General features: G+C 50.0%; 1 protein-coding gene across 2 annotated transcripts in view; it reads left to right on the top strand.

Annotated features, from left to right (window-relative positions):
* The window catches only part of LOC144168727 (DNA excision repair protein ERCC-6-like), a 106,497-nt gene extending 94,927 nt beyond the window's left edge, over positions 1–11,570 (top strand). For both annotated transcript variants that reach the window (XM_077697673.1, XM_077697672.1), the window contains exon 20: positions 8,781–11,570. In XM_077697673.1, coding sequence (XP_077553799.1) covers positions 8,781–9,186 — 406 coding nt within the window. In that variant the 3' untranslated portion in view covers positions 9,187–11,570. The remainder of the gene's footprint in view (positions 1–8,780) is intronic.
* Positions 11,571–12,436: the final 866 nt, after the last annotated feature.

Here is a 12,436-nt window from a genome sequence, read left to right as displayed (position 1 = left end):
AGTCAATGATGTGGATAACGTATGGGGGGTATTTTTCGTGCCCTTTTGTGGTTTATTAGGGCATATTTCAGCTCGGAGAATTTCCGCTTTAGTGAAATTTTTCACGCGTGCCGCCAGTTTCGTTGTAGCGGGGTTTATGTGGGAACTGCTAAAACAGACTTTTGACGAACATGTTGGGGACAAAAGGGGTGGGCGTAGACTTCAGAATGCTGCAGTAGTTTTCTTTCGATCCTGCTCGGATGAGGCAGCATAGGGCTGAAAGTAGGAAAGCGGTGCTGTACTCGGGCATGTTGCCCTCTGTACATGCGCTGGCTCGAAAGGCCACCAAGTTCACAATTCTGTTTGCAAGGCACCTGGGGAGGGCAGGAAAGCTTGCACCAGGAAACGGTATCCTGTCATGGAAAGGGGGGGAAGACATACTAAGTTGGTTTTCAAGCTCCTGCCACCATTCAGCTGTCATGCACCTGAAACCACTGTTTTAGTGCGTTACTTTTCCTCGTTTGTTTAGAGCTCATTGCTAGCGCTGTGCAAACAGTGATTTTTAGTTTCGAAGCAAATTGAAACAGTTGCATATCGAAGTGAATATTTTCAAATTACGAGCGAATGTTTAGTGATTCCCTGTAAGAAAACTGGAATTTATCATTTCTGAAACATGCTCTTGTAGAAAAATAAAAGGCTCGCATAAGGCAGAAATAAAAAAGCTATTCTGTAGCTTTAGCTCTATGGGGTCACTTTTCTTCTTAGGTGGTGATCTCCACCATAAGTGCTTCAAAATTAGCGGATAAGGCAATTGATTTTGGCCAGTTCTGAATTAGAGGGGAGGAGGTACGGGAGAGCATAGGTGATCCGGCTAATAACGAATGCTTGAACGAGGCGGAGCCTATCTGCTTCCTTGAGCCCATGTTTTTTGGAAGCGATGCGGCGAAGGAGTCCGATGGTTTGGGAAACATGTGAAGAAAGGCGCTTGATGTACTCTGTGTTTGAACGATTACGGTTTATGACTAGGCCGAGGATTTTGATTTGTGGGACAACTGGCACAGGCTTTGAATCTATGTAGATTTGGATGTTGGTAGTTGTGCGGTTTGCGCTCTTCGGATTGAGGAGAAGTAGTTCTGATTTAGATGGGGAACATTGTAGGCCGGCTATAGTGGCTCCCTCAACCATGGCTGACGGTGCTGCTTGGAGAGTCTCCTCTAATTGTGCGTCACTACCTCCGCTTGTCCAAAGTGTGATGTCGTCTGCATAGAGGCTAAAGTGTAGGTTGGGAATGCAATCTAGAGCCTTTGGAATATGAAGGAGGGCTATATTGAAAAGGAGAGGGGATAGCACAGCTCCTTGCGGAGTGCCTACTGGGGGTAGGTGAAGCTCGCCTGATTCTAAGGTGCCTAATCGGAGGGTTGCAGTCCGCGAGGAAAGGAAAGCTTTAACGTAATTGTACGTTCGTAAGCCTGGGGAGATAGAGGAAAGGCCATTGAGGATTGATTGATGTGAGACCCGGTCAAAGGCTTTCGTGAGGTCTAGTGCTAAAATCTGATCTGATCTGATTGTGGGGTTTAACGCGCTGACGCAATGCAGGCGATGAGGCGCGCCGTAGTGGAGGGCTCCGGATTAATTTTGACCACCTGGGGATCTTTAACGTGCGCCGAAATCTCGTACACACGGGCGTTTTTGCTTTTCGCCTCCATCAGAAAAGCGGCTGCCGCGGCCGGGAAACGAACCCGCGACTTCGTGCTCAGCAGCGCAACGCCTTAGCCACTGAGCCACCGCGGCGGGTTAGTGCTAAATCGCTGCTGTGTCAGACTGTTGGGGAGAAGAAATGATGTCGTGGTAGAGTTGGAGATGTACATCATTTGTCGAGAGTCCGGCACGGAAACCGAGCATGGTGGAAAACAGGGCGTTGGTTTGGTTTACGTGTTTGGTGAGTCTGGCATGTATGATATGTTCAAGCACTTTTCCGATGCAGGAGGTGAGAGAAATCGGCCGGAGGTGATCTAAGCTTAACGATTTTCCGTGCTTGGGGATGAGTGAAATGTTCGCATGTGTCCATGACGCTGGTAGTGTGCCTTCTTTCCAGTGTTTGTTGTAGAAGTGTGTGAGTGTTGTAATGGAGTTGTCATCAAGGTTGCGTAATATTTTTTTAGTTACTCCGTCTCTCCCAGGAGCCGAACTGGTTTTGAGAGTGAGAAGAGTGGCTCGGACCTCTGCTTCAGTTATATCCGCGACGAGGAGTGCGTTGGGTGTTCCTTGGTAGTCTGGTAGGGGGTTACGGTCGCCAGTAGGGATGTATTTTTCTTGAAGCGAAGAGAGGAGTTGTTGTGGGGTACCTGGGTAGGAGTGGACAAGCTGGGCCATGCGGTTGGTCAGAGCAGTTTTGGATTTATGGTGATCGATGAGGTGATGGAGGAGGGACCAGGTGCGCTTCATGGTAAGGGTACCTCTGAGCTTGTCACAGATTTCTCCCCATCGGGCTGAGGCTAGTTCTGCTGCGTACTTTTTCGTTTTGTGACTTAGCTCTGTAATTTTCTTCCTGAGGCGCTTATTATGTTTATTTGTCCGCCATTTTCGCCGAAGGCTGCTTAGTGCAGTCCATATATTTTTGAGACGGGAGTCTACCATTTCAGCCGGGATTTCAGGGTCAAGCGGCTGGTCGTGGGCTTTTTTGTCTCGAAGGAGGTCGGCTACCCATGTATCTAGGGACTGTACTGTAGAGGATTCAGTCAGTTGTTCGTTGCGAGTGGTCCTGAAGGCGTGCCAGTCTGTTATGTATTGTTGTTTGTGTTGGGGGGCATAAGTGCGTTGAAGGGGGATGGTGAGCTGGATGATGCAATGGTCACTTCCAAGAGTGTGGTCTATGTTGTGCCAGTGTGCATTGGATATGCGATGGGTAAGAGTGAGATCTGGTGTTGTGTCTCGTTGCACACTATTGCCAAGTTTGGTTGGTATGTCAGGAGGGGTTTCTAGTGTGAGCCTGTGAGAGCGAAGGTGTTCCCAAAGTAGGCGGCCTTTTTTCGAGATTGTAGGATAACCCCAAGCTGTATGTTGGGCGTTAAAGTCGCCTACTACTTTGAGGGGGTGGCTTTGTGCCTCTCTCTTGGCTAGCGAAAAAAGTTTGTTGAAAGTGTGCGTGTATTCTTTGGGGCCGGTGTATATGTTGAGCACGTGTAGTCGGGGGGAGGACGGAGTTTTGGAGTAAATGACGACCATGTCGTGAGGGATAGGAACGCTGTCAAAGTGCACTCGCTTGGCTGGGACGTTACGGTGCACTAAGATTGCGGTGTATGGGTTACGGGGGTCTTGGAAGGATTGGTAGCCACCTAGTTTGGCGTGGGGACCAGGTAGGGCTATTATTGAGGGGGGTTGGTCGGACGAGGCAGTTAGCATCTGTAAGTTGGCGCGTTTCCGTTGGAGGCCGCGACAATTCCACTGCCAGACTAAGAATTCTTTATGGGATGGGGGCATCTGTAATGGGGACGTCTAATACTGGGGCTACCGGAACGTTGATGGTGGTAATAATTCGCTGGAGGTAACTATGCATTTCCGCTCTTATTGCCTCTATGGTTCTCTGCATGGCCGCCTGGTTGCTAAGCAAGGGTTGGTGGAGATTAGTGTACTCCGCTTTCTGTTCTTCCAGAGTATGTTCTAGCCTCCCGAGACGTTCCTCTAGCTGCTGAGGAGGCTGGTCCGGAAGTTCATCTTGGGAGACGGAGCAGGCTTTCCGTTTTTGTGGTGGGGAGGTTGAGTTCTCCTGCTGGGAAAGGGGAGCTGAGTGAGACTGATTTTTTAGCAAAAAGTTTTTGCGCTTGAGAGCAGCGTTTTCCTCTCTGAGAGATGTGATTTCAGCGCGGATAGTCTGCAGTTCTCTAAGTACGTCTGCTATGGATGTACCTACAGGGGGGTTTTGGGAAGCGTGTGGGGGCTGGGAGCTGGGAGGGGCGCTTGGGCTGCTCACCTTCTGGAACTGTGAGCCAGGGGGTGACTTGAGGCGTTGGCGCTGGGGATCAGAGGGAGTCCTGCTGCCTGTTGACTTGTGCGTTGCGGACTTGCGGTCTTGGGCTTGTAGTGGGGGGAAGGAATCAAGTAGTGGAGGGTGGCTTTGGGACGCGGCTTGCGCGTAGGAGAGCATCCGTGGTTTGGGCTGGTAGCGGCGCGGGCAATCCGACATACCTGTAAGGTGGCTTCCTTCACACACTATGCAGCGTGGGTTGCAGGGGTGATTTTCATGAGCGTTGGTAGCGCCACAGCGAGAACAGCGGGGTACAGTTTGTTGGGTAGGGCACACGTCTTGGCGATGACCCGTTTTCCAACAGGTGATGCAGGCTTCGGTTTTGCGCCGGAAGGGTCGGCAGCGATAGGTGGCGGCCCGGTACCGAACCCAATACGGGACGTGAGGTCCGTCGAAAAGTATTTGGGCCATGTTGGAGCTGTTCAGTCGACGGACGTCGAGGATTTTCAAGTGGGGGTTATAATTGATGATGCTGTGAGCGATTTGTTCAGGAGTGTCCGTTTCTGGGATATTGAAGATTATGCCCAAGGAGGTATTTGCCGGGGCCGGAACGTGAGCCGCGACGTCATACCGATGTTCTCCAATGAGCAGGGAGGAGATTCTAGAATAATTCATTGCACGTGCCTCCGAGGGAGTACTTATTACGATGAAGTTGGATTTGGCTTGAATGCGTATTTGATCCTCACCATTAGGTTCAACATTTGCGTGCTGTTGAATTGTATCCGCCAGAACCGCAAGGGAGAGCTTGGCGAGGGCTAGTCCGCCTCTCGGACGCAAAACAATCTTGACGTCAGTCGCAGGGAGGGGTTCGACTGGAGTTATTCGACGCAGGGGCTTTTTGCGGCCTTTGCGTAGAGAGCTTGTAGAGGTTGCTGGGAGACTTGCCTGTTGGGATTGTCTCTCGGTACAATGGAGAGCTTGCTGCTTGCTTCGTATAGTTTTCCAGCCAAATTGAAGCAGTTCGTCCGGGGTGATGGGTCCACCGACAACTTTGCTTTCCATAGCGGTGGGGCGGGCAACGAGTATCAGGGAGCAGCTGGCCGCCTGGCGTGCTGGGGGCGAGTACAGCCGTGGTGCTAGGCCTGGTTAGGCCTAGCAGTGCGAGCGACGTGGTCCGGTCTTCCAAGGCAATTCAGAACTGGCCAAAATCAATTGCCTTATCCGCACAATATACAAAGCTGCTCTGCAACTCCCACCCGGCACCTCCACTGCCAGAGGGTGTACAACGGGTTTCCAATCTGCGTTGGGTGCGTTTTTAAAAATATAAGATATTTTCACATCTATTAGATGTACAAACGTCACTTTTGTCAGCCCTTTGATTTCTTTGCTTTGTTTTTTTGTTGTTGGTGGTGGTGGTGTTGTTTTGAACAGTGAATTTTCTCTAAAACTGACACCCGCAAGTTCCTGGTTCAGTGGTGTCATGCACTGAAGATGTTAATTGCCATCTTACTCTCTCTCTTTCTCTAATTCTTTTTTGTAAATTGAACCTTTTACACAGATATGTGTCTGACTGCCGTTAGTAGTTTGTATTCATATGTGTTGAGTTGCGTTGTTTGAATTGCATCCCCCCCTATGTAATGCCCTTTTGGGCCTTTAGGGTATTCAAAATAAATAAAATAAATAAATAAACACTTCCCAAGAGCTGATAGAGGCGCACCGGATGAGCCAACTAAGCCGCCTAGCCAAAACTAACCCCGGCAAACACCTCCTTCAACGCCTACAGCTAAATGCGCCTATTATTAGAGATCCTAAACTCCCCATACCCATTGAAACCCACTCCTGCCTCAAAGTACGTCCCCTACCCCGCAATATGCTTCCTCATATTCACCAGCGCCGCAGAGAGCAACGAGCTAGAGCCTTAGCAGAACGCTACCCCATATGGCCCGCCACGGTGTACGTAGATGCCGCCGAGTACCGGCACAAGACCTCTTTCGCACTGCCGATCAGTAATGCCCCCAACGCCCCCCCAATCAACTCCCTCACAATTCGTACCTCGGAACCTGCGACGGCGGAAGAGGCGGCAATCGCACTAGCCCTGTCGCACCGGCCGACCCCTGAATTCATATTATCCGATTCGAAAACAGCCATTCGAAATTTTGCTGCGGGTGCCATCTCACCCCAGGCCCTAAAACTTCTTATGCAAAATCCACCCACCACACAAGTAGAACTGATCTGGACTCCTGCCCACACTGGGCTTGGAGGCAATGAGGCGGCTCATGCAACGGCCCGAGCGCTCACCTCCTGGGCATACCCCAGCCCCATTGCTTCCCACGGAGCCAGGTCAGCTCGTGACAGCCTCTTGGGCTACCACGACATCACCATGTATTACCGCCTCTCTCGCCTCCGATACCCCCCCGCCCACCCTTCCCTCAGCTACACGGAAGAACGACTCTGGAGACTCCTACAAACAGAATCTTTACCCAACAGAGCTCTCCTTCACCGTATTCACCCCTCCCTATTCTCCTCTCCCAACTGCACATCATGCGGCGCGAAGGCCACTGTGCAGCATCACATGTGGGCCTGTCCCGACGACCCCCTACCCCCAATCACCACCCCGGAGCTATGGGAGGCGGCGCTGGGCTGCTCTGACCTGACGACGCAACAAGCCCTGACGGACAGAGCAGCCAAGGTCGCTGAGCAGCCGCGGCTGCTGGCCACCCGCCCCGCCTAACAGGGCCCGATTTTAATAAAGTGTTTCTCTCTCTCTCTCTCTCTCAAAATTAGCGTGACGAAAACTGCTGTAAACTGAGATTGAAACATTCCTCATGAAGTTTCATGCACGTTCGTGTCATTTCAAGAAAAGGAACTCTGTGTCGAGGCATGGAAAATTAGCCTACCGTATTTACTCGAATATAACATGCCTTCGATTGTAACACACACCTGTTTTTCGCAGTCTAAAGGGGAAAAAGTGCTATGTCCTCGATTGTAACGTGCACTAAACTTTGATTATTTGATACAAAAATTCAACTTTTTCTCACTTGGAACAAGCAAGGTTTGTTCCAAAGGTGGCACACAATGAAATGTGCCGGTTATCGCTGGCAAGACGGTCCAGGGCAGCGCCGTTGGACGGCACCGGCGGCACATTATCGCTCGTCGTCGCTGTCGGATGACTCCTTCTCGCTCTCGACGGCCCAAAGCATGTCATCTTCGGTGCCGTCCATAGCATTGGAAATTCCGCACTTCTTCAAAGCATTGCTCACTATGGTAGGCGGGGTCGTGCACCATGCATCCTTCGCTCATCCGACGAGTCTTGCAGAGAGGCACGCTTGATCCGGTTGCTTGGCGTCAGTTCATGGCCATCACCCACAAGCCACTCGCACTGCACCGGCCCGGGCTGGCCGAAAAGCCCGGGCCCGAAGTCAATTATCGGCAGGCCCGGGCTGGGCCCGGGCTCAATGCTGCGGGCCCGGGCCGGGCTCGGGCTTGAATTCATAGGACCGGCCCCTAATAGTTCCATCGCGAAGTGTACAAAAGAGCATTAAAATGAATATTCCGAGTTTATTTTTACACTCTTCTTGCGCTTCTTACACTGCGCTAAATTAACATTGACGAAGACGAAGGACAGTGGAACATAAAATAACATAAGGGGAATCTTCTGTTCCACCGTCCTTTGTCTTCGTCAATGTCAAGGCGGCCATGACGCTGCCGCCGCCGGGGTGATCCACCAACCCCCAAGAAGGCTGCTGGTGCAAGCACAGTGCCAGTGTGCAAAAAGGACTGCACAGTGCACAAAGGCTGTTGAACAGAGGGGAATTTGGCCCCGGTGTCAAAGCCTCTTGCACCTCGGTGGAAACAATGGGCACAAGGGGAAGTCGAACAGTGGGCAAAGAAACCAGACTACGTGGGGTTTTCACCAGAAAAACACTTCATTCACAGTTTGCTGTGCAGAAGTTGCATGGCGCACAAGGGAGTCTGTATGAAATAAAAGTGCGCACTTGGATAAAAACGAGACGCGGAGATGAGGAGGTTTTGCAAAGTACACATGCCATTTGCTGCCAAATACCGTGGGACGTGGACTTCTTCAAAAACTATTTGCGAAAGTCTCAGCAGTGGTACTTTTTATAGTTATCAAACTTTTTTGGGCACGAGGGATAAAAAGTATTTTTGAAGAAGCTATTTCAGCCTGAACATGGGACAATCACCCAGCTGTGTTTCTGGTGTCCGCTGGTACAACTGGTCTACACTGTAGAAGCGGCATGGAAAGTTTGGCCGTCCCAAACGTTTCCCTGTTTGTTCAGCTGCAATACACCTAATTCGCAGGTAAGGACACTGCATATAGCCCTTGCATTTACATGCTCATCCTGCCAGCAATGAATTCATAACCACCCACTGTGGCACCAGCACACTTGTGAGCACACCAGCACACTGGGAAGCCAAACGCATTTCTGAACACCTATTTGAACACGCTGCGTTTTACGTGCAGTAGCAAAGGCCGTGACAAAGATTAAACTTTCTGCATGACTCAATCCACAGTACCTTCCACGAGACAAGTAGAATTCACTTTTGCCCATCACAGTGAAACTCTATGCGTGCTCCATGCAATGTGGGATCTTGGTACCAGGTGTCCTGCAGGCTCCTCGAAGGGGGTGAAAATTGGTCGCTCCGCTACGGCGTGCCTCATGGCCCACTTGTCTAAGATCATTTTGCGGCGCCTGCATGGAAGCGTTCATCAAACGTGAAGGCGCATTAAAAATGCCCCTCAGGTAGAAATGTAGAATTAACAGGAACCTGGTAACAGGCTGGTCGGTGGCCTAAAGTGGCCGTCTGTTCCACGCAGGCCGCGTTTTGGCCAGAAGAAGGCCGGCAGTGCCACCCTCCCTGGGTGCAGCGGCCCGCAGCCATCGGCGGGGCCCTCAACGTCATCGAGTGAGCTGCTGGCCTGCATTCGTGCCCGCCAGCCCCTGCACAGCAGCAGTGGCCCAGCTGAGGAGGCCGCGGACAGTGTGGACGCCTTGGGGGCCGCCACGGAGCACGAGGAGCTCCTGTCGGACCTGCAGACGTTTGTGGCCTTTGGGGCAAGCGTGGACGGCCAGGCAACTACGGCCGAGGTGTTGGCTGCCTTCCGGCACAAGGCCGCCGGCCGGGCGCCCCTCTTCAAGGCCCTTCTCAGCAAGATCTGCGAGTTCGGCCGGCGGCCAGAGGACGGCCAGGGCCTGTGGAGGCTGAGGCCCGAGTTTCGGTAGTTGGCAGCAGGCTGGCCGAGCGTGTAGTCCTGTTTGACAGGGGGTGCCCCCCACACTCGGCTTCGAGAATGCAGATTTAGCCTGCACTGGATGCTCTGACAGGTGACAGTGACAGTAGAAGGGACAGACGTTGGTGCACAAACTTGCAACTGGTTTGTTGAAGGTGTTGGTGGTTGCATATCATTGACACATATGCATTCGATGGTCTAGCGCAGTCTTTGTGGAGCAAATTCAGGGAGATGTTGGCTTCACTAAGCAAATCTGTTGGGCAAGTTGGTGCATTATGATTCACAGAATAGAGCGCGACTTGGACAACGACGGTAAAGAAGGATGAGAGCGCTTGTCCCGTCGTCCTTCTTTACCGTCGTTGTCCAAGTCGCGCTCTATTTTGTGAATCAAGATATTGGCTGGCGTGTGGGGTCATGGGCCATCAGATTTCTTCTTCAGGAAGGTCGCGATGCCGAAAAACAAATCCAGTGGCCCCTGATCCCATGTCACAATGAATCGCATGCTTATACCAGGGTTCGCACAGGTCCTTGAAAACCTTGAAAACCCTTGAATTTAGAAGTGTCAATTTCAAGGCCTGGAAAGTCCTGGAATTTTTAAATGGTCCTTGAAAACCCTTGATTTTTCCGGAGAGAACCAATGGCCCTGTCTTTTCACAAGAATTTAAACTGTTTGTCGTGGATTTTAGGTGTTGAAAATGTAAAGAAACATTGTAACAATCAAGTTTCAGTGTATTGCGTGAAATTACAAGTTTGGTGGATTTTCATTATTACAAGACAACATTGGGAGCTGGCACTTGTCAATCCAATCCATATCTCGATACAATCCAGTGAAAGCCTTTTCTCTATTTGGCGTGATTTGGCATCTTCCATCTAGTCTGTGCCTCATACGCTCCATCTACGTTTGCTTTTACGTACAAATGGTAGACGTGCACATAGTTCCTCCTGCCTTGAAGCAACACTTGCTCGACTTAATTCCAGCTGATTCTCTTGCTGACAAAGCAGGAGATGCAGGCAACATGAACTAAGTTTTGAAATCAAACAGCCTCAGAAAAACACAAAGAAAAAAGAAAAACCTGTAAATACCTGCCATGAAATACAAAAAAAATAAAGCTGGGGGAGCATTTACGAACACTTTAGCCCCTATCTAAATGTGCACTAATGTGATTAGGTATTGTGCAGTAAAAAACGTTTGCATTGTGTTGGAAAGGTTATAAATAATCCCAGATAAAACATTAGATGGGGACCTTGAAAATGTGTTTTCTGGTCCTTGAAGGTCCTTGAATTTTTGCTTTTGGAACCTGTACGAACCCTGTTATATGTAATGAGCAACACTTTCAACAAACAGGTTGCAAGCTCACTCACTAACATGTATGGTTTGTCCATTCCGCTGTCCCTGTCACCCATTAAGGTACGCAGCGCATGCTAAGTTTGAATTCAAGACTCTGCTGACTAGCCCCTAAACGAGCCTATGTTGGCTTGGAGAAGAATTCTGGAAAGACACGGCTGTCCTGAAGTTAACATCAGCTGCCCTGTTCCCAGGGATATAGACACGTCACTAGAATTTGGGGCCGATGGCGCTCCAACTATTGATCAAAAAAGAGCACACAACTGCAAGAGTGTGGGAGATCTTTGTGTGCCACTCTTGTTCCATGTGCGAACGGAAGGCACGAGTTGCACGTGTTCTTATGTTGCCCAGGGACATTTGACCGAGCATCTGCTCCCTGCTGTGTTCTCAGGGTGAAACTGCCAGGTTGCTTTTTTTTTGTTCTTAAATGCAGTCTTTGTACATTGAACCTTTTTACAGTTCTTTTGTGCGCGCAATTGTGTACATTGTTAAGCAACACTTGAAGGTAAGAACGATAAAAACAAGCACTGTTTAACGACGTACAAGAACCACCTAGCCCAGCTGCCGATTCTACTGAACGTGATTCTTTGTTCTTGTTCCAGCTAAGTAGTAAATAATGGGCCAAACCTGGAAATATAATTGCAAGCAGTCAGTAGGTTGTAAGTCGGAATCGTTTCAACCCGAGTTGGTAACCACTAAAAGTGCTGTGATCAAGTGAAGCCATGACCCGAGCCGAAAGTAAAAAGCTAGTAGAGATGCACCAATGAGATGCTCTAAAGTGGTCAGGGAAAAACAGGGCGGCTCACACACGAGCCGTGGGTGAGCCTGGAAGAGGGCGTGTGTGGCCGCCTCACCTGTGCCTGCATTGTGGGCTTTGGCCGCTCAAACGGTGGGCCTGTCAGGTGCTTGTTCCCGTCTAGGACATGGTCTTGGACAAAAGTTGCCGCTGCACCGTGATCCTGGGCAATCACACTTCTCACTTGCTGTAACCACTATCATGGGGAACAAAATAAAATGACACTTTTCCACCAGTTTGTCTATGGCACTTTCATTTTGGGCACCTTTCTTTTTTGCAAGAGCTGTGTGGACAATTTGAACGTTTGAGCACTTCACGACCACTGTTTCCAGTATTTCAAACATCAGGAACCACAAGCAATACTAACGACGTACGTACTAAGAATTTTATTTGCTTTGCTGCTGTTATTATTTTCACGACATGAGCAAAGCTTGTGTCGAACAAGTGTGGGGTAAGCATGGGCATTTTTTCAGTACCGTCACTCTTAGCTGCCACTGCCCCAGTATCAGCACTCATCATTTTCATGTTTTCGCTGAAAGTAGTGTTTACGTCGTCCTTGGACAACGTAAAGTCGAAAGTAGTGTTTACGTTCTTATCTCCCTGTACAGCAGCTGCCTCACGGCGCTTTTTTCTTGTTGGGAGGTGTGCTTGTAATTATTTAGATTGGGTATTTTTTGTGAACTTGCTGGTGCACGCCTTGGTAAGCCTAACGCATTGTTTTCTGCACGCTGCTTCGCCCCGCTTTTTAAATGCTCCTAGAACTGTAGTGTTGTCGTTTAATATTTTGTAAGCTTCACGTTGTCTTGCAGTTCGTGTGCTATCGGCTTTACGCGCCTGCGTTCATTGTCTACTTGTGCCTCGCTTCTTCCATGCCAAGCCTTGTGTTCTGATTCTGGCGTGGTGGCTCAATTATAAAACGTGGGGATCAGTATTTTCCACCGTGTCGCGCCGTGGCTAACGAGGTAGCTATCTTTGATGTCATGCCAACGCAAGCGACGTAGTGTCAGCGTGTGCACGAATCTAGTGTCGTCAGGTAGCGCACGGCATCATCAAACGCAATCCGACCTCGCATGTAGCTTCTGCAATTTTTCCCCCGGGGCA

The sequence above is a fragment of the Haemaphysalis longicornis genome, unplaced genomic scaffold (assembly GCF_048455015.1).
Source record: "Haemaphysalis longicornis isolate Haplotype H1 unplaced genomic scaffold, Haemaphysalis longicornis Haplotype H1 scaffold_2, whole genome shotgun sequence".
Taxonomy (NCBI): Eukaryota; Metazoa; Arthropoda; class Arachnida; order Ixodida; family Ixodidae; genus Haemaphysalis; species Haemaphysalis longicornis.
Note: the sequence above shows the minus strand (reverse complement) of the source record. Positions and strands in the feature narration are given on the sequence as shown.